At 33.9% G+C, this 22,823-nt stretch overlaps 1 protein-coding gene and 1 long non-coding RNA gene across 3 annotated transcripts in view; one reads left to right on the forward strand and one right to left on the reverse strand.

Moving 5' to 3' along the window:
- The window catches only part of BIRC6 (baculoviral IAP repeat containing 6), a 226,625-nt gene that overhangs the window by 148,554 nt on the left and 55,248 nt on the right, over nt 1–22,823 (forward strand). For both annotated transcript variants that reach the window (XM_040623077.1, XM_040623076.1), the window contains exons 61-65: nt 832–1,028; nt 2,447–2,747; nt 5,180–5,397; nt 8,922–9,086; nt 9,951–10,119. In XM_040623077.1, coding sequence (XP_040479011.1) covers nt 832–1,028; nt 2,447–2,747; nt 5,180–5,397; nt 8,922–9,086; nt 9,951–10,119 — 1,050 coding nt within the window. The remainder of the gene's footprint in view (nt 1–831; nt 1,029–2,446; nt 2,748–5,179; nt 5,398–8,921; nt 9,087–9,950; nt 10,120–22,823) is intronic.
- LOC103671596 overlaps nt 19,239–22,823 on the reverse strand; it is a 68,966-nt gene continuing 65,381 nt past the window's right edge. The window contains exon 4 of the long non-coding RNA XR_005832798.1: nt 19,239–19,721. This is a non-coding gene — a long non-coding RNA (uncharacterized LOC103671596). The remainder of the gene's footprint in view (nt 19,722–22,823) is intronic.

The following is a 22,823-nucleotide window of genomic DNA, read 5'->3' on the forward strand; positions in this document are numbered from 1 at the left end:
AGGATTATTTGGGGTATTTTTAGTGTTTATAGAATCTGGTTATGTGTAAACTTACTAATTTTTTGGTTTTCTTTTGTGAGTGATTCAAAGTTAAATCAATATGGTATTTTTAGTTTTCAGTATGAGAAGTCTTTGTTGGTATTCAGTTTTTCGTAATTAGGTACTTCAGAACATGATGTACATTCGTTAGTATTTGCTTTGAATCTCTGCAGACTTTCTTATTTTTACATACAATGTAAGTTACAAATATGCCCTAAAGGACAGTGCTTCTCAGACTTAAAAAATATGCTTATAAATTACCTATAGAACATTGTTAAAATGCAGATTCTTATTCAGTAGGTCAGGGCTGGGACCTGGGATTCTACATTTTGGAAGCTCTTAGATGATGCCAGTGCTCATATGCTAATAACTGTACTTTGAGTAGCAGGACTTTAAGAGGCAAATTCAGAAATCATTTAAAAATTATTGTAGCATCTAGCCTTAAAGATTTGTCTGAATAACCTAAGATATTTATGCTCTTTTGTTGAGTAGAGAGGTGACAATAAGATCTGCTTTGTAAATGAAAGATTATTATAAAAAGAGACCCTTTCTTTTTTTTTTTTTTTAAGATTTTATTTATTTGAGAGAGAGAAAGCGAGAGATAGAGCATGATTGCAGGGGCTCAGAAGGAGAGGGAGAAGCAGGCTCCTCGCTGAGCAGGGAGCCCAATGCGGGGCTTGATCCCAGGACCCTGGGATCGTGACCTGAGCTGAAGGCAGACGCTGAACCAGCTGAGCTACCCAGGCACCCCGAGACCCTTTCTTACTTGTTATTTGTAATTTAATTTTCTAGATCATGGAGACTTACTTGGTAGCTGTCCAGAAGATGAGGCTCTCACTCCAAGTGATGAATGTATGGATGGGATATTGGATGAATCTTTACTTGAAACCTGTCCCATTCAGTCACCATTACAAGTTTTTGCAGGAATGGGTGGACTGGCTCTTATTGCAGAAAGACTACCCATGCTATATCCAGAAGTAATTCAACAAGTAAGATAAGATTCCTAATTGAATATATCATTCCATGGCAAAGTCCTTTGTTCTCTTTTTTTTGCTTTTTAAAAAAGCTCACGTGTGTTAACCTTTTGGGAGTACCCTTTCCCTTACAGTCTTTGAGCATCTTTTAAGTCTTTCAAAGGTCAGCCTGTATAGAGCTTTGTGAGAATTAGCTGATACCAAAGAAACGCTGAAGACCGAGCACATATGCCAAGCTCATTACGCTGCAGCATTTACCTTGATTTTATTGGTCATCACACAGTAGCATTTTTATTTCTGTGCTTCTTTAGGCATATTAATTACGGGTATTACTGGAAATGTGAGAGTAAGATGGTAGTGTATACTACTACCCAAATGCATTGCCTTTTTGCTTAACTTTTTTCCTGTTTTAGGTACGATTTCTATATCAGATAGTTTTAAAAACACACTGCTTTAACCTCTTTACTGTTAATTAATGTTGCTGTTATTGATGTATGTATTTTCATTGCTCTTTTATTAATGAGGGAGTGTGGCTCATGGAAAATTGTAATTACAAAGCACTTTATTGAATGAAGTAGGGAAATTATTCTCTGTAATTTCATGTACTTAGTATATGTATATTAGTTTCCTAGGGCTGCTGTAACAAAGGACCACAAACTGAATGGCCTAAAACAACAGAAATTTATTCTTTTACATGTAGGGAAGCTGTAAGTCTGAAATCAGGTTGTCATCAGACCCATGGTTCCTGTGCAGGCTCTGGGGAAGAATCTGTCCTTGTCTCTTCTTATATACTGGTGGTTGCTGGCACTTGACATTCATTGGCTTACAGCCGCATCAGTCCAACTTCTTCCTGTATTTTCACACAGCCGTCTTTGTTGTCAAAGACATCGAAGACAACTGTCATTGATTTAGGATCCACCCTGATCCATCTGCAGGGACCCTAGTTCCATACTGATGTAGATTAATATATGAATGAATAAATAGGTGGAGAAGAAGGGAACATTTTTACCTACAGTTCAGGGCCAACTAATAAATGTACAAGGAATGATAGAAAACAATAGTAATTATTGTTTTAGGCAAGAATTTTTAAAATGCTAATTCTAATCAGAGTTTGGGGAGAAACAAGATATTTACATAGCCTCAAAGACTCTGTCTGCAGATTCTTAACTAATTACAAAGGATAAAATAGTAACTTCATTTATAAATAAGTAAATGTATGGATGTATGTATCTAACTTTAAAGTAGAGATACTTGGCAGATACCACCATACTCATGATATCATTTAATTTCTGATGTTTGGAAGCTTTTAAAAATAAGTCCCTTTATTGATCCTTTTATTCCTGTATTTTAAAGAGAGCATTTAAAGTCAGGTCTTTAATTTGAACCTGATGTTGAAACACACAAATAGCCAAAAAAATTTTCTTTTTCTCTAGGTGAGTGCTCCGGTGGTAACTTCTACCACCCAGGAAAAGCCGAAAGATAGTGATCAGTTTGAATGGGTGACCATTGAACAATCAGGGGAATTAGTTTATGAAGCACCAGAAACCATTGCAGCTGAACCTCCACCCATCAAATCAGCAGTACAGACCATGTCTCCCATTCCTGCCCATTCTTTGGCTGCTTTCGGATTATTTCTTCGTCTTCCGGGCTATGCTGAAGTGCTACTAAAAGAGAGAAAACATGCCCAGTGCCTTCTTCGACTGGTTTTGGGAGTGACAGATGATGGAGAAGGAAGTAAGTGTTTAGAATTATTAATGAAATTTAACGTAGGACATGTAAAAGTTACTCAGATTAATGCCTGTTCTTCCTTATTTCTGTCACAGTAAAGCTACTAGATCATTTGTTCTTGGTAGTTTTGTTCTAATGATACATATAACAAACCCTAAAGAATCTTCATTTTCATTATTTTATTCATTCAAAATGTATTTACTGTCTACAAAACTGCTGGGCACCATCAGAGGCAGCCAAAAATGAAGCAGCTATTTAGATCCTGCCCTCATGTAGCTAATGTTCTTCAGTAGTAGCAACAAGCAGTAGATATAAACCATAGACTTAACAAGTTACAGAAGACTTGCAGAGGTCCAGTATATTGTGAAGGCTCTCAGGTGTGAGACTATTTGCTTACTACCCAGCTATGTGAATGAAGTGACAGAGTAATTTTTTGTGGGGCCTTGAAGGATAGTCTATTTAGGCTGAGATGAGCTAGAAAGAAGATGATTTGAGCAGTGTTTGTGTGCTCAGATTATGTGAGAGACGATAAGTTAGCTGATGAAAATTTGCATAAAAAGCACTGAGAGCTCATTCTAAAAGCTATTATCAATAACGGATCATGGAAAGTCTTATTAAGAACTTCAGATTTTATTCTGAACAGTAATGAAAATTTATTAAAACATATGAACCAAGTCATGATATGATGATAATCTTTCTTAAAGTGAATCTGGAAGCAGTGTTTAGACTAAAGAGAACAGAATGTGGAAAATAACATTATATAATATTTTGTAATGTAATCATATTACAGAATGATAATAAAAAGCTATGGCAATTGTTTCCATTGGGCTGGCAATTTTATTTAATATAAGGGAACATTAAAGAAAAGTAATAAGGTAGCCTAGCAAGTAGATTTTCAATCATTTTACCTGTGATTCTTCAGTTAATGACCATTCCATTTGAAAATTAGTAATTGTTCTTAATTTCAAAATCACATGGTTTTGATTAGAGGTGAAATCTGTCACATGCCAGTTAGAATACTGTTAAACCCTTTTAATTAAATATACAAAATATATTTAATCTAATAAAACTGTGAATTTATTCATGGATCCTAGAACTCTGAAGCTATTAAATATTCAAAATACATATTTTATGAAACACATTCTTTTCTTTTGAATTTTCATGTTGATGGGATTCTTCAAAAATGGCTACACTGGGACACCTGGGTGGCTCAGTCAGTTAAGCGTCTGCCTTCGGCTCAGGTCATGATCCCAGGGTCCTGCGATCAAGCCCCACATTGGGCTCCCTGCTCAGTGGGGAGCCTGCTTCTCCCTCAGCCTGCTGCTCCCCCTGCTTGTGCGCGCGCTCTCTCTCTCAAGTAAATAAAATCTTTAAAAAAAAATGGTGACATTATTTTAAATGTTTTTCTAATAACTTACTAAATTACATACTAAATAGTCTTGGTTGTTTGGTTTCATATATAAACTGTATATACCTATTTCAGTAGATCAGGGATTTTTTTTTTTAAAGATTTATTTATTAGAGAGCAGAGTGGGAGGGGCAGAGGCCAAGGGAAAGATTTTATTTATTTGACAGACACAGCGAGAGAGGGAACACAAGCAGGGGGAGTGGGAGAGGGCCGAAGGCAGAGGCTTAACGACTGAGCCACCCAGGCGCCCCAGGGAGAAAAAATCTCAAGCTGACTCTGAGCTGAGATCATGACCTGAGCTGAAACCCAGATGTCCCAGATCAACAATTTCTAATTACTTGACCTAATTCGTTTAAGTAGATAAAGGGATACATTTTATTTTGGCACTCTGTCACAAAATGATAGGTGTAACCCTAAGCAGAAAATTGTCTTTATGCCATTTCACCCTTTTTTTTTAGTGACTGTACAGTGAATGTTTATTAAAAGTATAATTCTGGTATCCGTTGTCTCATCTGCTTTTCATATAGTGATGGTTTTTATTTTGGTTTGGTTTGGGTTTTTTGCATTTAACATTCTTTTCTAAAGCTAGATGTAGTAGAAAACTATATCACAGACCAAATAAAATAGTTTCACTCTTTCATTATCTGTTCATGGTTGAAACTATTCCCACGGCAATCAGGAACTTTCAGTGCTTCTATTTTAGTTGTTAGGTTTCAGTTCAATTTCTGGTTTATAATAATCTTAATATAGTCTATATTAATATAATTATATGAATATATCTCAACTATTTGTTTATAAATATGTCTTAAAGAGGTTTTTCCAGACACTTCTTATTATTAAATTTTCAGATATTCATTTGTGGTCTTTGGGTTGTTTTTTAAATAAATTTAATGATATATGTTATGTTGTCATATAATAATTATTATTTATTATTAATTAATAATCATATATAATAATTTGTGACCCTGTATATTATTCCTTATTGTGTTCTTAAATGTTTTTAATTTTGAGTTCTCTTTTCTTAACCTAGGTCATATTCTGCAATCTCCATCAGCCAATGTGCTTCCAACTCTTCCTTTCCATGTCCTTCGTAGCTTGTTCAGCACCACACCATTGACAACTGATGATGGTGTGCTTCTAAGGCGGATGGCATTGGAAATTGGAGCACTACACCTCATTCTTGTCTGCCTCTCTGCTCTGAGCCACCATGCCCCACGAGTTCCAAACTCTAGTCTCAATCAAGCAGAGGTAGGTTCAGTTTTGATTATTTAGATTATGAAAAAGTTAAGTCGAATTCATGGAGTACAGAATGGGTTTTTTTCTGAAATAATATTTCAGAAGCTCATGTGCTCCTTTTTGGCTTCTGAAAGGATATTTAAAAGAGAAAATATGAACTAAGTGCTTTCTTCTCTATTAGGCTCTTTTAGAAACCATAAGTTAACCCATCTACTTGAAAACAAAGATTTAATGGCTTAAGCTTCCCCATATACCAGGATATGCTGAATTTATACTGTGATCTCTCATCCTTTTCTTTCTTGAACTTTTGAGAATCATACTATTGAATTGAAGCTTCTAGTTAGTTCAGTAAGAGAAGGAAAAAAGGGAAGAAAAAATAGTCCTCATTATTTGAAGATGATTTGATTATGTCTCTAGAAAACCCAAAAATAATCAATGGTATAAGTGAGTTTAATGAGGATACAGTATCCACGTTCAGTATTTAAAATAAGTTACTTCTGTATACCAGCAAGAAACATAAAATGAACTTTTTAAAGATTTTTTTTAGCATCAAAGAGAGAAAATATCTGTGAATGAATCTAAAAAAATATATGCAAGACATTTATGCATGAAATATGTGAAGTTTTTTTTAAAGAAATACTGGTCTTTCATAAACAGATCTTTGCTCATGTTTATTTCCATGGGCACAGAAAATAGAACAGTTCAATAATATCTCTTATCAAAGTGATCTTTATGTTTGATGGAATTTCTGATTTATTTTGGAGGAAATTGACAAGCCAGTTCTAACATTTTTTTGGGAAATGCAAAGGCTAAAGAATAGCCAAGGCATTTTCAAAGAATAGTAGACCTAGTAGGCTTATGCTGTCATGTATCAAAGTTTATTATTAAGCTGTGGTATTAGTACAAGGACAGATTAGAAGCTCAGCAAACAATAGAGGCTTAATTCCCTGTGTGTTTGGTTATCTAATATGACAACAGTAACTGCAATATAATGGAGTATGAACTTATCAATAAATGATGGTGGCGTCACTTAAATGTTCTTGTGGAATAAAATTGAATCTTTAAACCCTAATGTACTCCATATACAAAAATTCTAACTAGATGATAGATTTAAATATGTTATATGTATAAAATATAACAATGCCCTATTACAAAAAGCATACACAGATACCTTTATGATCTTAGAGTAGACAAAGACTTCTTGAAAAGAATACTTAATAACCCGTGAGGGAAAAAAATTGGGAAAAAAACAACTCTGGTAAAATTTAGAACTTTTTTTCATCGAAAACACTAAGGATAGTGAAAAGGGAAGTCACAGAATGGGACACCATACCTAAATCCATATGGGAGACTATAGTTGGGTGTATCTGATAAAGAACTTATATTCAGAATATTTGGAGAGCTTCAAAAATTACAAAAGGAAAAGGAAGAAAGCCCAATAGAAAAATAGGTGAAATGCTACAATGGGCACTTAAAAGAGAAGATGATCTGTTTCATTAGTTACCAGAGAAGTACAAATGAAAACCTTTAATACACTACAACTACACACCCATCAAAAGGTGTAAAATTCCAAAAACCACAATACCAAATATTGTTCTGTCATCATTTGTCAGATAAGTAGGATGGATAAAGTAATGTGGAGACAGTAGAAAGTGATAAAACGTAATACTGTTAGGTAATGAAAGGAAACGGCTACAGCCAACTGCACATAATAGCAGCGATGCATTTCACAAGCACAACTAAAATACCACACATAGTGGAATATATATATATATATATATACAGCGTGATTCCATTTATATAATGTTCATAATTAGACAAATTGAAACTGTAGTGTCTAGAGTTTCATGCTTAGGTGGTAAAATTATAAAGAGGAGTAAGGAAGTATTGAGTATAAAAAATCAGGATTATAATTAACTTTGTGGAGAAATTGAATGTTTTATCAATAGGCAATGGAGTAGGGGCAATTTCTTATGTGCAGTGATCTAATACTTGACCTGCACAGTTAAATGAGTTTTTGCAGTTCATTAAACTTGTTTTGTGTTTTTTCTTTGTATATGTTATACTTTATAGAATTTTTTTTTTTTAAGATTTTATTTATTTATTTGACAGAGATAGAGACAGCCAGCAAGAGAGGAAACACAAGCAGGGGGAGTGGGAGAGGAGGAAGCAGGCTCATAGCAGGGGAGCCTGATGTGGGGCTCGATCCCATCACGCCGGGATCACGCCCTGAGCCGAAGGCAGATGCCCAACCGCTGTGCCACCCAGGCGTCCCTATAGAATTTTTTAATAAATAACTTTTTATCAATAATGTTACTCTGTTAACTGTTTGTATGGTAATGAAATTGCCATTCATTTAACAGTTTATCTTATAAAATGTGAAAGGTGGCATTTTCGGTCATAGATCCATAAAACTATTTTGCAGGTCAATTTATGAAAGTATTGTACGTAGTATTTTTCCTTAGAAAATATTCCCATTAAAGAAAAAGAAAAGCGTTAGTATTACTTTTAAATAACCCTTGAAACTAATCTTAATTGCAAGTGTTTTTTGAGTGTACATCATATATTTAGTGAAAATTCTTTAAAAGAGAATTCTTGTTATAGAATTAATTTTAATTTTACTGTCCACAAAAATAGTAATAAAGAATTGAACTTTACAGAGTTTGAGGTTATGTAAAAAAGCCAGTGATTCTTAAGTAATTTCTTCTGTCTCTATACTGTTCACATTTTTAATATGTCCTCTTTTACCAAAGGAGTTCTGAAAAAGAAACTGAAAATTATTCCTACTAGAAATAGAAGCAATCTTGCTTACTATGATTGAAAACATATGACACTATATCTCCTAAGATATGCTTGTACTGGATTCATCCTAAGGGAAATGTCTCATATCCCTATTTCTTGCATGTTTTCTCTATTTAATTTTGAGTCATTGACTCTGTAGTCTTTATCCCGTCTTTTACTGATAAATATTTTTAAATTTTTATTTATTTATTCTTAAATAGAAGCATTTGTTCTCCATTTTCCCCTTCCCCTAACCCCTGGCAACTACCAATCTGTGTTCTGCTCTCTGTATTTACCTACTCTGGGTATTTAATATGAATAGAGTGGTACAGTATGTTATCTTTTGTGTCTGTCTGCTGTGACTTAGCATGGTTTTGAGGTTCATCCACAAAATAGCATGCATGTATCATACTTCATTACTTCTTATGGTTGAGTAATTCTATTGTATGTATATATATATATCACAGTTTGTTTGTATATTCATCCATTGATGGGTATTTGGGTTGTTTTGACTTTTTGGCTCTTATGAATGGTCTTGCTGTGAAAACACATGGACCTATATTTGAGTGTCACTTTTTATTTCTTTGGTTAAATACCTAGGAATGGAATTGCTGGGTCACATAATAATCCTTTATTTAATTTTTTGAAGAGTCCTCAGACTATTTTCTATAGCAGCTAAACTATGTTTGTACTGATAAATATTTTTGAGGGTAAATAAAATCAAATAGTAAGAAATTTTCATTTTTCGTTATAAGCCACAGGTATCAAGCTCTCATAACCCTACATCGACAGAAGAACAGCAGCTGTATTGGGCCAAAGGGACTGGCTTTGGAACAGGCTCTACAGCTTCCGGATGGGATGTGGAACAAGCCCTAACCAAACAGAGGCTGGAAGAGGAACATGTTACCTGTCTCCTGCAGGTATGTTTACAGAGTTGATACTGTCAGAGATAGTAGTTAAATTATTTTTTTATATTTGTATTGATTTTCAAGTATTGATGAATATCCAACTCATCCTCAGCTACTTCTATAAAATATATTATGCTCCTTGCTCTCAGTGCATTTAAGATACCACTGGACAAAGATTGTTCTTCCCTACTTATAACTATAAATTTCTTCCCTCTCAGTTAGCTTCTTCACTGAGAGGAAAGTGACAAGGATGAAATTATCTAATAACTGGAACATGTACCTTATTTACCTCTTTCCAGTCATCTTTTGATCTAAAGTGCTGTATCTGGACTCTTAAGGAAGAATATTATTTATATCTTTGTTTCTTATATTGTTTTATGACTTTTCTAGAATCAGGCGAACTTGAACAAATGGAAAGTCCCACAGAACCAGTATGAGAAGGGGAGGTGCTTAAATATTAGTTTTAGTTCCTGCATTAACTAATTGACTAAAATAGGTCAAATCTTTGACCCTTATTATCTGCAATTCTAGAATGATATGCTCATCCTAGTATAAACTTCTAAGATCACTCTCAAAATGTAAACTGAATCTAGTCAGTAAAATAAATAATATCAGAATTGCTGCTAAGTTTTTATGTTTGTGTTCTTAGGTGGATTTTTTTCTATATGTCTGACTGTATACGGTATACCATCATGCTAAAAGCACACCCTTCTCTTTTGAAAATCTGAAGAAAAGAATATCTTGTATTTAAAAGATAGACAGTGACTGACTTGAAAATATAAACTCTTGGTACTTAGATTGAATATCTTCCAAATGTGGGCTTTTAAAGTATGTGAAGCTAAAATCCAATTTAAACCCAACAATTTTTATTTTTAGGTTCTTGCGAGTTATATAAATCCTGTGAGTGGTGCAGTAAATGGAGAAGCCCAGTCATCTCATGAGAGTCGAGTCCAGAACAGTAATGCCCTTCCTTCTGTACTTCTAGAGCTGCTCAGTCAGTCTTGCCTCATCCCAGCTATGTCCTCTTATCTACGAAATGATTCAGGTAAATCACATTGTTGTTAGTCCTTTGTTGACTTATTTTATCATGTATTAAAATAATAAGTAAAATTGAAGTATTTGGTATTAGTCTTCTCCAGTATATGTAGGTATGAGATTAATGGATGTATTTCTTTCTTTTTTTTTTTTTTTAAGATTTTATTTATTTATTCAACAGAGATAGAGACAGCCAGCGAGAGAGGGAACACAGAGGGGGAGTGGGAGAGGAAGAAGCAGGCTCATAGCAGAGGAGCCTGATGTGGGGCTCGATCCCATAACGCGGGGATCACGCCCTGAGCCGAAGGCAGACGCTTAACCGCTGTGCCACCCAGGTGCCCCTAATGGATGTATTTCTTAAAAATTATTCTGGACATACTTAGTTGTTTTTAGGGGTTCCTAATTGGATAACTATGTTGTGATCTGTTCTGGAACACAAAATAAAAGTTTTCATTATCCCTTTGTTTTAACCTGTGAAAATACTGTGTTTAAAAATAATGTATGACTAAAAATAATAGGGCAGAGGCTGGCAGCTTCATGCCGCTGTTCTCACCTAAGTATGGTTGATTGAACTTCTGTGCATTTTAATGTTTTTATCAAACACTATATAATTTCAGATGATGGTAATTTGGAGAAAGGCAGATACAAAAATTATTCTGATCCATAGGTACTTGTTAATAAGTACTAATTTTTTACAAAATCAATAATTAAAGTACTGTAGGTACTTACTTTGCCAGTATGCAACTGATAATTGAAACTAGTTATCGTTGTGAAATTAGTTCCAAGAATTGGCATTCTTTTCCCAAATAATAATAATAGAAGTTATATTTTGTTTACAGATATTGCCAAGAAAAACAAGCAATTAACATCTCCTCCTTTTAGCCAAGAACTTTTAGGTTTTTTGTTTTTGTCTTCAACTATCTGTTCTGCTTATCTCTGCCTTTATTCATATTTTTACTTATAAAAATAGACATTTACACATTCAACTAGATTATTAAGGAAGGATAGGTAAGGAAAGTGATGGAAATAAGTCTTGAAGTCTGTTTGGTGCTTGGTAGTTTAATGCACAGTTGGATGGATGGAAAAAGCCACTTGTATTTGAAAAGGGGTAATTGGGGCGCCTGGGTGGCTCAGTCGTTAAGCGTCTGCCTTTGGCTCAGGGCGTGATCCTGGTGTTCTGGGATCGAGTCCCGCATCAGGCTCCTTTGCTGGGAGCCTGCTTCTTCCTCTCTCACTCCCTTTGCTTGTGTTCCCTCTCTCGCTGGCTGTTTCTCTCTCTCTCAAAAAATTAAAAATAAAATCTTAAAAAAAAAAATGAAAAGGGGTAATTGCCCCTTATCTTCTACTACCATGGAGTTTATCGGGCTTAAAAACAGATAGTTCTCTAGTCTACCTTAAACTTCTTCATAAAAATGTTCAGGTGATGTATTATTTAGATTGATTTTGTTTTTACACTGACCTGTTTCATACATCACGTTTGTCTTTTTTAAAAAGTAGATGTCAAATACACAGTATATGTTTTGATTAAGTAAAATATTTAGAGCTATAAACAGATATTGGTGCCAAAATTTAATATTATATTGTATAGAGAAATTGAATAAAGTGAGATAAGGTTTTTCTTTATTTCCTTCCACATTATTGAAATACCATTTTATTAATCATTTCACTTTCAAAACTTATATCCTCTCAAAAATTTTAAAAATTGTCTTGTTCTATAATTCAGTCTTTGTGTAACACTTTTATGTTTATGGTTCAGGGTCAAAAAGGAAATCCAATATTATCTACTTTTACTATTTAAAATAATGTATTCATGTAAGGTGCAATTTCTGGGAAGTATATATGTTAATAAGTAAACTGATTTTGGTAACCATCTGGAATTACAGAGACTTTGATTATCTTGGAGCTTTTTTAGAAATTTAATATGATAAATCAGAGTTTGACCTTTCCTTTGTGACTTATTATTTACCTGTAAAAGGTGATTTTTTTTTTTTTTTCAGCCCAGGGTTTAGATTTATGTCATGGAATCTGGTACCTTATCCAGTGGTATAATTGGAATTGATACATTCATATTTGAATGTGGTAACAAATTGTTTTGAAATAATATTTAAGATAAGTTTAATATAAAGTGACTTAGTTAAGTAGGTCAGATAATTTGGTAGCATACCTCTTAAATGATGTTTTCAGTGATCAGAGAAAATTATTCTCGAGTTTGGAATATATTTTGATCTTTAGTTGGTGAGAAAAGTATGCTCATTTAGAATATTCTAAATATGAATTTTCAGGGAAATATAGCTTAATGTTACATTAGTAAATATGTTACTTATATAATCATCAATTTTTGTTAAATGTTAGTTTTTTTAAGTAGCATTTTAAAATATGAACAAATTATCTAGTCATTTTTCTTGGAACTTAGTAAAATTCCAATTTTAGGGGGTGCCTGGGTGGCTCAGTTGGTTAAGCAGCTACCTTCAGCTGAGGTCATGATCCTAGGGTCCTGGGATTGAGCCCCGCATCAGGCTCCCTCATCGATGGGCAGCCTGCTTCTCCCTCTCTACCACTTGTGCTCTGTCATAATCTCTCTCTCATCCTCTCTTTCTCCCTTTCTCAAATATATATAATCTTTTTAAGAATTTCAAGTTTAGAAAATTAGTCTATAGTCCATTTTCCAGTTTTGTCATTTGCCTATCAAATATTATTTTTGGCAGTTTTGGGTGGTGGGATAGGGTAAGTATCCAGTCTAGACTCTTCTGCTTTATTTAGTTGTCATATCTCTTCTCCTTTAATCTGAAACATTTGCCAGCTTTTGTCTTTCATAATATTGACATTTTTACAGAGTACACCATTTATTTCATAGACTGTCTGGCAAGTTGGTATTTAAGTGTGAGAGCAGTGCTAATGATTTCACTTGTGACATTATATTCAAGGGATGGTTTGCTTACATCACTAGCAGATAATATACAGAAACACAGGCATAATGCAGTAGGCTCTTTTAAGAGCTGTAGTCAAGTAGTACACATTTCCTTTCTGTTACATGTTTTTAAATGCTGGCAATCAAGACAAGAAAATACAGAAACATACAGTGATTTATGCTCTACTTTTCACTGGTCTGCCATTAACTATCAAATATTGTTTCTTACTCCTCTCCCACCTCCTTTTTGTCCTTCTTTTCTGGCTCCTAATGCACAAGTTAGGTACTTTGAAATCCTTTAACTTTTCTTCTCAATTACTGTTAAAAATTGATAGGAATATCAGAGTCTACTCCTTGTTTCTTTTAAGAAAGGCTTCAAGTTCTCATATCAGAAGGCTTGCATTGTAACGAGCAGGTTAGGTATAAGTCTGTTTTATTTTGGTAGAAGTTTAAAAATTGGCCAAAATTTTTAAGTGATTAACAATATGCTGACCATACTGATGAGCAGTAATTGCACATAGTAATTGATCTTCACTTTTAGCTGTGAACATCTTTGCATCAGAGGTAAACAGAATACTGCAGGTTGCAAAATTATTACCAACATAAAGAGTGCATACTGATTCCTTAGGGGAAAGGACAGTCTTTTTTCCATAACAGTTCTGTAATTGAGGCACTGATCCTATTCTTTGAGAGAGGTACTGGTTATATTTAATCATTAAATTTGTTAAATTTAGTCCATAAGTAATTCTCAGCATTTTTACTTGTAGCATAATAATATCTTTGCATTATTTATCCAGTATGTTAGTTTTAGATTAACTTGTAAAATTTTAAAAATTCTCGGATGCTCTTATGAATGTGTATGTATCTGGAACTTTATATAGACTTGATTGTTAGGAGAAAATCCTAGTGTTTCTTTTTTTGTGAATTAACTGTTTCAGGAGGAATTCTTAATAACCTAATAGTAGTTTTCATACTATAACCTTTTCATATATTAGCCTCTCTCTGTTGGCCTGAAAATGGATGGAGGAGAAGATGTAAGAGCTCGTTATAAGTGAAAGAATGGAGAAATTTTTTGAGTGTTTGGTTTGGCGGCGTCACAGGGGCAGTATAACTCTTCATATTTAGCTAAGTTAATCAGATTTGTCAAATGTTACAACATGGTTCCAGTTACTTAAAATAGCTGAGTACATTTAAAGCTTAAATAGTTCTTTTTATGCTAACTAAAATAAAGACATCTGATCGTGTTCTTATTTGGTTTTGTACATTAGATTAACATGAAATCAGTAACATAGGTTGGTGTTGGCCAACTATATGTATCAAACAGTATTGTGTATGTATTTTTAAATTTTTCTTGAAAGAACTTAGTTCAGTAAGCTAAATTTATAAGAGTTGTTAGAAAAATTATAGAACAGTAAGTTTGAAGCCAGAGCTTCAAGGTGGGTTAATTCAAACAAAAAATAGTTTATCTCCAGTATCAGTTTTCAAAAGGAATGATAAAAACCCTTAAAGAGAGAAAGTAGGTAGATAGGAAAATCCTTGTATGAAGAATGTGTTCATTTTAAATTCTCTCTCTCAACTTTCTGACTTTTTTTTTTCGTAGCCAAGTTATTTTGAAAGCTGCCTTGTAAACAAGGATCATTTTTTTCTCAAGCCGTGTTAACAACATTTGTGCTATTCAGTAAGCATGCAGTTACCCTGCTGGCCACTAGATGGGAATCCTGTTTCATTGCTAGGGATACTTGGTTTAAAAAAAAAATGTATGAATGTAAAATGTTACTTTAGGGTTCCTCACCCTCACCTTGTCTCGTACCATTTTGGAAAATGACATGCTCGTATTTTCAGAAAGCAACATCACTGAGCACATTAAATTACTTGCCATTAATTATCAGAGTGTTATAAAATCTCTACATTTTAGTGATAGTTTCATAGCATGGAGGTAAATATAATTTCAGAAAGGGAAATTTGAATTTTCCTCCTCAGCCCCTGCCAATTTACAGATGAGGAGGGGACAAATGAGAAAACTGAAATCCAGAGAAATTTATTCATTTGCCCAGGTTTAACTGTTTAGCAATAATATGGCCATTATTAAACTCACAAATTAAAAAAAAAAAAAATTTTTTTTAAATTAGAGAGCGGGTGGGAATTGAGGGGGAGGGACAGAGGCAGAGAATTTCAAGCTGTGGAGCTGATGCATGGCTCCATCTCAAGACCCTGAGATCCTGACCTGAGCCAAAACCAAGAGTCAGACGCTTAACTGACCGAGCCACCCTGGTGTCCCACAAATTTTCAAATTTTAAAGCAAGATATAAGTGGCTTTTTCAGTATGGAAAAGAGAAATGAATAAACATGATATGTTAGAAGGAGATAGAAATGAGAGAACAAGCACGGGACTTTTTTGTGGGGAACATTGTAGAGTAGCTACCAATGTGTCTGGTTGTCTTAGCTAAATAATGGTATATATTAGATTAAAATTTTCTCATTTTCACAGTATTGGTTTCATAGTTCCATAGCTAGCTATAGTGGGAAACCCATTATTTGCAAGTATTATACCATCAGATTTCCCTCATACTAAATTTTATATGTTTAGAGTTCTTAGTGTATCTTATCTTTGGTTATACTTCTCAAAAAGTCAGGACTTAAGTTTTTCATAGTGTACTGTTTGAGAATAAAGTTAGTTTTGTTGTTATGGCAAATATCTTAATTTAAACATGACCACATTCTTTAAAACCTGAAGTTATTACTAAAAAGTTAATTCAAAGTAAATGTCCAATTGCCAGCATACCCATCTTCTCTCCCCAACCCCACACCTACACTGTACCCATCTTTCTGGTCTTAAGGGCAGCAAATTCAGGAGGGTCTAGTGTTCTTTGAGAGACGTTATATTAGTGTTGTGCCATGAAAAGCTAGTGGTTTATCAATAGAAAATATGTAATTTCATAATTTATAAAAACTTATTTTTGCTTATTTTATTGATATACATTGCCTGGGAACAAATAAGTAGAAGTTATTGAGCCATTATGACACATAGTACTTAACTTTGTATCTTACAGTTTTCTTGATAATGGTTTATTTGAAACTTTTGAGTTGTACTATGCATGTTTCTTTGCACTGTTTTAATAAACAGTCTATCAGAAATGGGTTAAAATTTTTAAAGATTCTTCTGCTAAGTAGAGTTGCATGTCATTTGGTTTTAATCCCAAGCTGTATGTAATGTGGCCTAGTTTTCTTGAAAATTAGTTGAGAAGTACAAAAGAATTTGGACTGCTTACCTATATTTATTGTATTTATTTCTATATATGATTACAAACAAGATACTGTTAGGACCTATCTACCATTTCATTTTTGGTAAAAGCACAGAATGCCAAAATTTTGATCATGTTAGTGTCCGCTTAAGGTGTCTTGCCCAGAGGCATTCATCAACAAATGTTAGTTCCTTTTATCTGAAATTCTCGTATTTGTCAAAGGCATCCTATGTGGGGATAAATATCTTTGGTATAGAATATACTTCACTCTGTTTTGTTAGATAATTGTACTGGTAAATTTGAAAGCGGGGGAAGAGGTTGCTTTAATTAAAATTTAGATGGATTTCCAATTGATTTCATTTGTACAAGTTTGTAAGGATAAAATACCTGCAACACTGGAGAGATGCCTTCCGTGATTAACCAAAGTAACTTGATCCTTCCTTTGCTATTATTTGCCATTGTACCTAATGCTTATATTTTCACTTTTCACATTGTAGTCCTCTTATGGTATAAACTTTCTTAATGAAATTCCACCTAACTAACTTACAAATTAAACATAACTCTCCAGTTCTTCTATAAACACCTCGACTTGTATATTTCTTTTCTCAATAATTAAATTGTAAACCTATTACGAGTTAGTTGTGTTTGTTTCCAAATTTATGCTGCTTGTATTGCCATTATATGATTAAATATTACACAAACTAGATGTTTATGTGATAAATAGTAGCCACCTTACAGTACATCATTAATTTTTGATGTAGTGTTCAACGATTCATTACTTGCATATAACACCCAGTACTCATTATAACACGTGCCCTCCCTAATACCCATCTTTTTAAAAAAGACCCCATAATAAAGTAATTGGCTAAAACAGTTAATTAGGTTTACATTGAGAAACGATGAAATATTTCATTTCATACACACACACACACACACACACACACACACAGATCCCCGGTAGAATGCCCTTCCAGCTGGGTAGAGCAAGTTGGCCCTGACCTGTGTAAAAAACATACATACCTTGATTCTCTGTTGGTAATCTTTGATACTTTGATGTGGATTTCTCTCTATTTCATTCTTCTTGTCTAGTTGCTGGCTTAACTGCCAACTTCAGTCAAAGTTCAGCATATCTAGGGTGGACATGAATCCCCAAAATAATTTGTTGGCTAAGGCTTGGTTGAGATGTATAAATTCAATAAATTAAATAATTGGAAAATTGCAAGGGAGAAGAAATATTGTATATGAATTGTTAGGTGCAGAAGTTATTTTTATCAGTGTATTTATACGAAACCCATTGATGTTTGCATTAGAGCACTTACATATGATAGAGTTAGTGTTAATTATAGATGAAATTCATAGCACAGCCGTAAAATACCTTCTGTTTATTAATGGACAAATATTCTTCGTGATATGTACTCATTTAAGATATCCTTTCAGTGGGGCCCCTGGGTGGCTCAGTCGGTTTAGTGCCTGCCTTGGGCTCAGGTCATAATCCCAGGGTCCTGGCCCCGCATCAGTGAGAAGCCTGTTTCTCCCTCTCCCTCTGCCTGCCACTCCCTCTGCTTGTGCGAGCACACTCTCTCTTTCTCTCTCTGTCAAATAAATAAAATCTTAAAAAAAAAAAGAAAAAAGATGTCCTTTCAGTAATTTCATTTGCAAGTGTCTTAATTGCAGAGCCATGTTTTGTTTTTAAATATGTAATAGCAAAGAACAGCTTTTGGTTTATTTCTTCAGTTATGTTTTAGTGAGAATTTAAGAATATTCTGGGTAAAAACAATTCTTTCTCTCTTTACTATACCCAATATTTATTTCAGCCTTTTTTTAAAACTGTATTTTGTTCAAGTATAATTTCTACAACTTGATCACCTAGAGGAGGAAATACAGTTTACTTAGGAAGGATTTTGTATAAGTCAGATTATCAGATCAGTACTAAAAAATTGACCTCTCTTTTAAATAAATTAGTTTGCCAGTCATAATATATTTGTTACATGATTATCTTTTAAGATATGTACATTAGCCACATTACTTTGTAGGCTTATTAATTGCACATAATTAGGGATTAAATTCTAGTAAGGATTTATAATTTACAGAGAAATAATTTGAGGATCTCGGATTGCTTTGTTTCCATATGATATTTCCATGAAATACAGAATGATTTTATGTTTCAGGTTAGGCAAAGTAATTGGATAAATTCCTTAATTGAAAATTAAATATCTGAATAATGAATTTATTTAGTTTTCACATTAGTTTTGAGTTCACTTAAATTCTGTAAACAAATAATATTTTATTAGGTTGAGTTGAGGTTTTTACACTTTAGATGAGCTTTTTCTATTTTTTTTTATATTACTGAAATTCAATAGAGAAAGTCAAGAGAAAGTCAACACATGTTGAAGATTCATCAGAAAAAAAACAGGATGCTTTTTTCATGCAGTGTTTGTATTCTGTGTAATCTTACAGTTACAGTTGCATACAAAAAATCATTATAAAGCATACATTTCTTTTGGGATATTAAATATAAATCCAAAAGAAGATGTCATTTTGAAAATATTCAGTGTTTATTAATTCTGACTAAATATTTTCCTGTACATTTTGTTAGTCTTATTTCTCATACTGACTACATTTCCCTATCCTATATTAGGTTATTAGTTGGCTGAAAGGAAACATATTTAAACACAATTTAATTGTAAATAATAAGTATTCATTATGTATATTTAGAAAAATATCAGTGGCATTTTTGCTTTGTGTCTTGATTTTGGTTTTTTTTGTTTTTGCTTTTTTTTTTAAAGATTTTATTTTTATGTATTAGACAGAGATAGAGACAGCCAGCGAGAGAGGGAACACAAGCAGGGGGAGTGGGGGAGGAAGAAGCAGGCTTATAGCGGAGGAGCCTGACGTGGGGCTCGATCCCATAACACCGGGATCACGCCCTGAGCCGAAGGCAGACGCTTAACCACTGTGCCACCCAGGCGCCCCTTGTTTTGTTTTTTTAAACATTTTAAAGTAATTGCTACACCGAATTTGGGGCTTGAACTCATAACTCTGAGGTCAAGAGTCACATGCTCCACCAACTGATCCAGCCAGGCGCCCCTTGTGTCTTGTTTATATTACCAGATCTTGTATGTTTTCTGGCAGTAAATCTTTGTTGTCCATATTTATTGCTGCACTTAGAGCAAGGCACATACTCTGGAGTGTGTGTCATAATCTTCAGGAAATGTACTTTTAAAGGATATGCTTATAAATCATTCTTGTGAGAGCTGAATTTTGTCCTGAATGCAGCTCCATGAAAAAGACCATCAGATTGTGGTACAGACATACACAAAAACAATTAGCAAGAGATGAAGTGCTCTCCCAATAATGCCTAATATGGCCAAGATAGACTCTTCGTTTTCTTCTTTTCTGTTTCTTAACATCTTCTGCTATAGTGATGACAGAAGTACCCATTTTCCCAGAACATCTCTTGGTCTAGAAAAAAAAGAAAATTGTGAAACAAATCTCTAGGAAAGGTACTTTTGAACGTGTAGAGAAATACTAAATAAATTTACTGTATTTGTTTTCAGTACGCATTTCTGTTTTAGTCTGTTAACATGATGGAAAATGATAGAAAATGAGTTGTTTTAGTAGAACTTCAAATCTTTTATCATTTTAACAGTTCAACAGAATGATAGAAAATATAATGAAAAGGCTAAAATTAGATTCTGCCATTTATGTATTACTCTATATTTAGTAGCTATAAATTTATTTTTGAGTTCTTTTATGTACATATAAGCTGACATATTTAATGTGAATTGATGTCAGTTTGTCTGATATGAATGTATAATCACCACATTTTAGCCTAAATAATGAAGTTACTAAATGTCAGGGTTTTATAAAATAATTAAAAGAGATGTGATCCTTATTCTGCATTGCATCAGGAATAAAGTGTTATCAGATATCCTACTTAGTCCACAACCATGATGAGTGGATCTTTTTGTGGAGACCTTCTGCTTATACTCAGAGAAAAAGAAGTGAACAAAACTTGGACAGGCTTCATATTGAAGATGGGAAATGTTTTCAATTCATTCAGAGGGATGGGTCTTCTCCATTAGTAATCCATGGTAAACTTCACTGTAAACTATTCCATTTAAATCGATAGCTTCTGCCAGTAATAAGCCAAATGGTAGATATGTTACATTTTTGTCTTAGAATTATTTTAACTTTTATACATGCTGAATGGTGCTTCAAGAAAAAATTGCTAATGTTTATGGTTATTTCTTATGAATTTTCTGTCTGATGAATCTTAATTCTGTTTCTTTTGAGTTATTTGAATATTCTTTCCTCTGTTGAAATACAGTTTCAACTACAGAAAATGAGAATTTTATTCTTGTATCTACTACTAGTTACTACTTCTATTTTTTAAAAAGATTTATTTGAGAGAGAGCACGCCAGCATGAGGGGCAGAGGGAGAGGGAGAGAAGCAGACTTCCTGCTGAACAGGGAGGCTGATAAGGGGCTCAGTCCCAGGACCGCAGGATCATAGCCCCAGCTGAAGACAGATACTTAACCGACTGAGCCACCCAGGCGCCCCTAGTTACTACTTTTAAATTAGAAAATTTCCGGTGCCTGGGTGGCTCAGTCAGTTAAGTGTCTGCCTTCCACTCAGGTCATGATCTCATGGTCGTGGGATCAAGTTCTGCGTCGGGCTCCTTGCTCAGTGGAGAGTCTGCCTCTCCCTCTCCCTCTCCCTCTGTGGTTTCCCTCACCCCTCTCCCTCTCTCAAATAAATAAAATCTTAAAAAATAAAAAGTTAGAAAAAATGAGAAAATTTCTCATATGGGAATAATTATAGTATTGTCACACATCTGTATCCTTGTTGAAAATTCCAAGGTATTTTTCAGGTATTGCATAATTTAGCAACCAGGAAACATCGGAGCATCAGGAGGATAGTGACTTTGCATAGTAGTAAGCAGTAACACTGAACATGCACTTGGTCTTTCCTGAGTAAAGAAGGAGCTATAAGCCACCCTTGCAGACATGGCGTTGCGTAACAGTGTTGTGCCCCTGCTCTTTCTTTGTCACCTGGTCACATTTAATTCTGTAGTAACAGTGAAGTGTGCATGTAGAAAGGAGCAAAGTATAAAGACACCTAAGGGTTTTCTGATGCAGCTCTTCAGGGCAAAAAGAGGATTAAGAATTCAAGATTAAAACAATTGCTCTGTTTTGTATTGTAACAGGTAGGTTTTCATTAAGAGTTTGTTACATTTATTGACTCCTTTTGTTCACTGAACACCCGTCCACATTAGTTTAAAAGTACATATCTTAAAAAGAGAACATAAAGTAGCTTTTCCTTAGTTTTCTAAATTCTCCTCTCTGGCTATATTCAGAAATAAATCTTTTTAAAAAAATAAAACACAAATAATGCAAAATTTGATTTTAATAACCATGTTCCAGGTTCCAGACATAAGTGTAGATTGCCAGATGTGTTAATATCTCTTAGAATTTGACATTAAAATGAACGCACTTGTTTATGTAACTAGTTGTTGTCAGGAAAAATGCAAACATACAAGACCTTGACATTTGAAGTGCAAAATGCATAAGAAAGGATACAGTAATGAAATCTATTTGAAGTTTTTTTATAAATCAGACCCAGAGTTTTATGTCTCACACTGTTGGGGCTACTCTCAGTCTCATTGTCCATTGCTTATTACCCTGTCTCCACAGCTTTCGTTTCCGTTCCTTATCTGGAGAGAGTATATTTTATTTTCATAATTTAAGATTCCCAGTTACCCTGCCTACTACTAGTTTCATTGAAAGAAATAAATGCCATTTGATTAAAAGGAAGTACCATGTTTCATTTACTTAAAAGAGCTGTTTTATTTTCTCTATGCCCATTTATGTTTAGATTTTTAAAAATTTCAGCTATCAATCATACAGTGGTTGTAAATTTGTCATATCTTTTTCCCCAGCTCCTCTTTAGTGAGTTTTAGCTTGCCAGGCTCTCCTCAGCGTTATTCTTATTATGGACTGATATGTCTCATTTTATGGTTTTTCCTGTTGTTCTTGATAACTTACAACAATTTAATTACGTTTTGAAAATCAGTGTGTTTTGGAATAGTTACATTCTTGTATAATTTTATCTAAAATAACTTTAATTTTATGTAGTTCAGTTTTTATTTACTTTATTTTTTTAAATCAGTTTAGGTTTACAGAGTTCCCACATAATCCCTCTCTCTTCTACTCCTGGTATCCCGTTACTTATATCTTGCATTAGTGGGGTACATTTACAGTTGATGAATAGTGATATATTATTTTTAACTAAAGGCAGTTGTTTACATACAGGTTCACTCTGTTTTGTACAGTTCTGTGGGTGTTGACAAGTGCATAGTGTCATGCATTCCACCACTATAATATCACACAAAATAGGTTCACTGCCTGTGCCCTGCCTGTTCCTCCCAACTTCCTTCTCACCCCCCGAAACCTCTAGTAACCACTGATCTTTTTACAGGCTGCAGTTTTTCCTTTTCCAGAATGTCATATAGTTGGAATCATACAGAATATAACCTTTTTAAATTGGCTTCTATCACTAAG

The sequence above is a fragment of the Ursus maritimus genome, unplaced genomic scaffold, assembly GCF_017311325.1.
Source record: "Ursus maritimus isolate PB19 unplaced genomic scaffold, ASM1731132v1 scaffold_6, whole genome shotgun sequence".
Classification (NCBI taxonomy): Eukaryota; Metazoa; Chordata; class Mammalia; order Carnivora; family Ursidae; genus Ursus; species Ursus maritimus.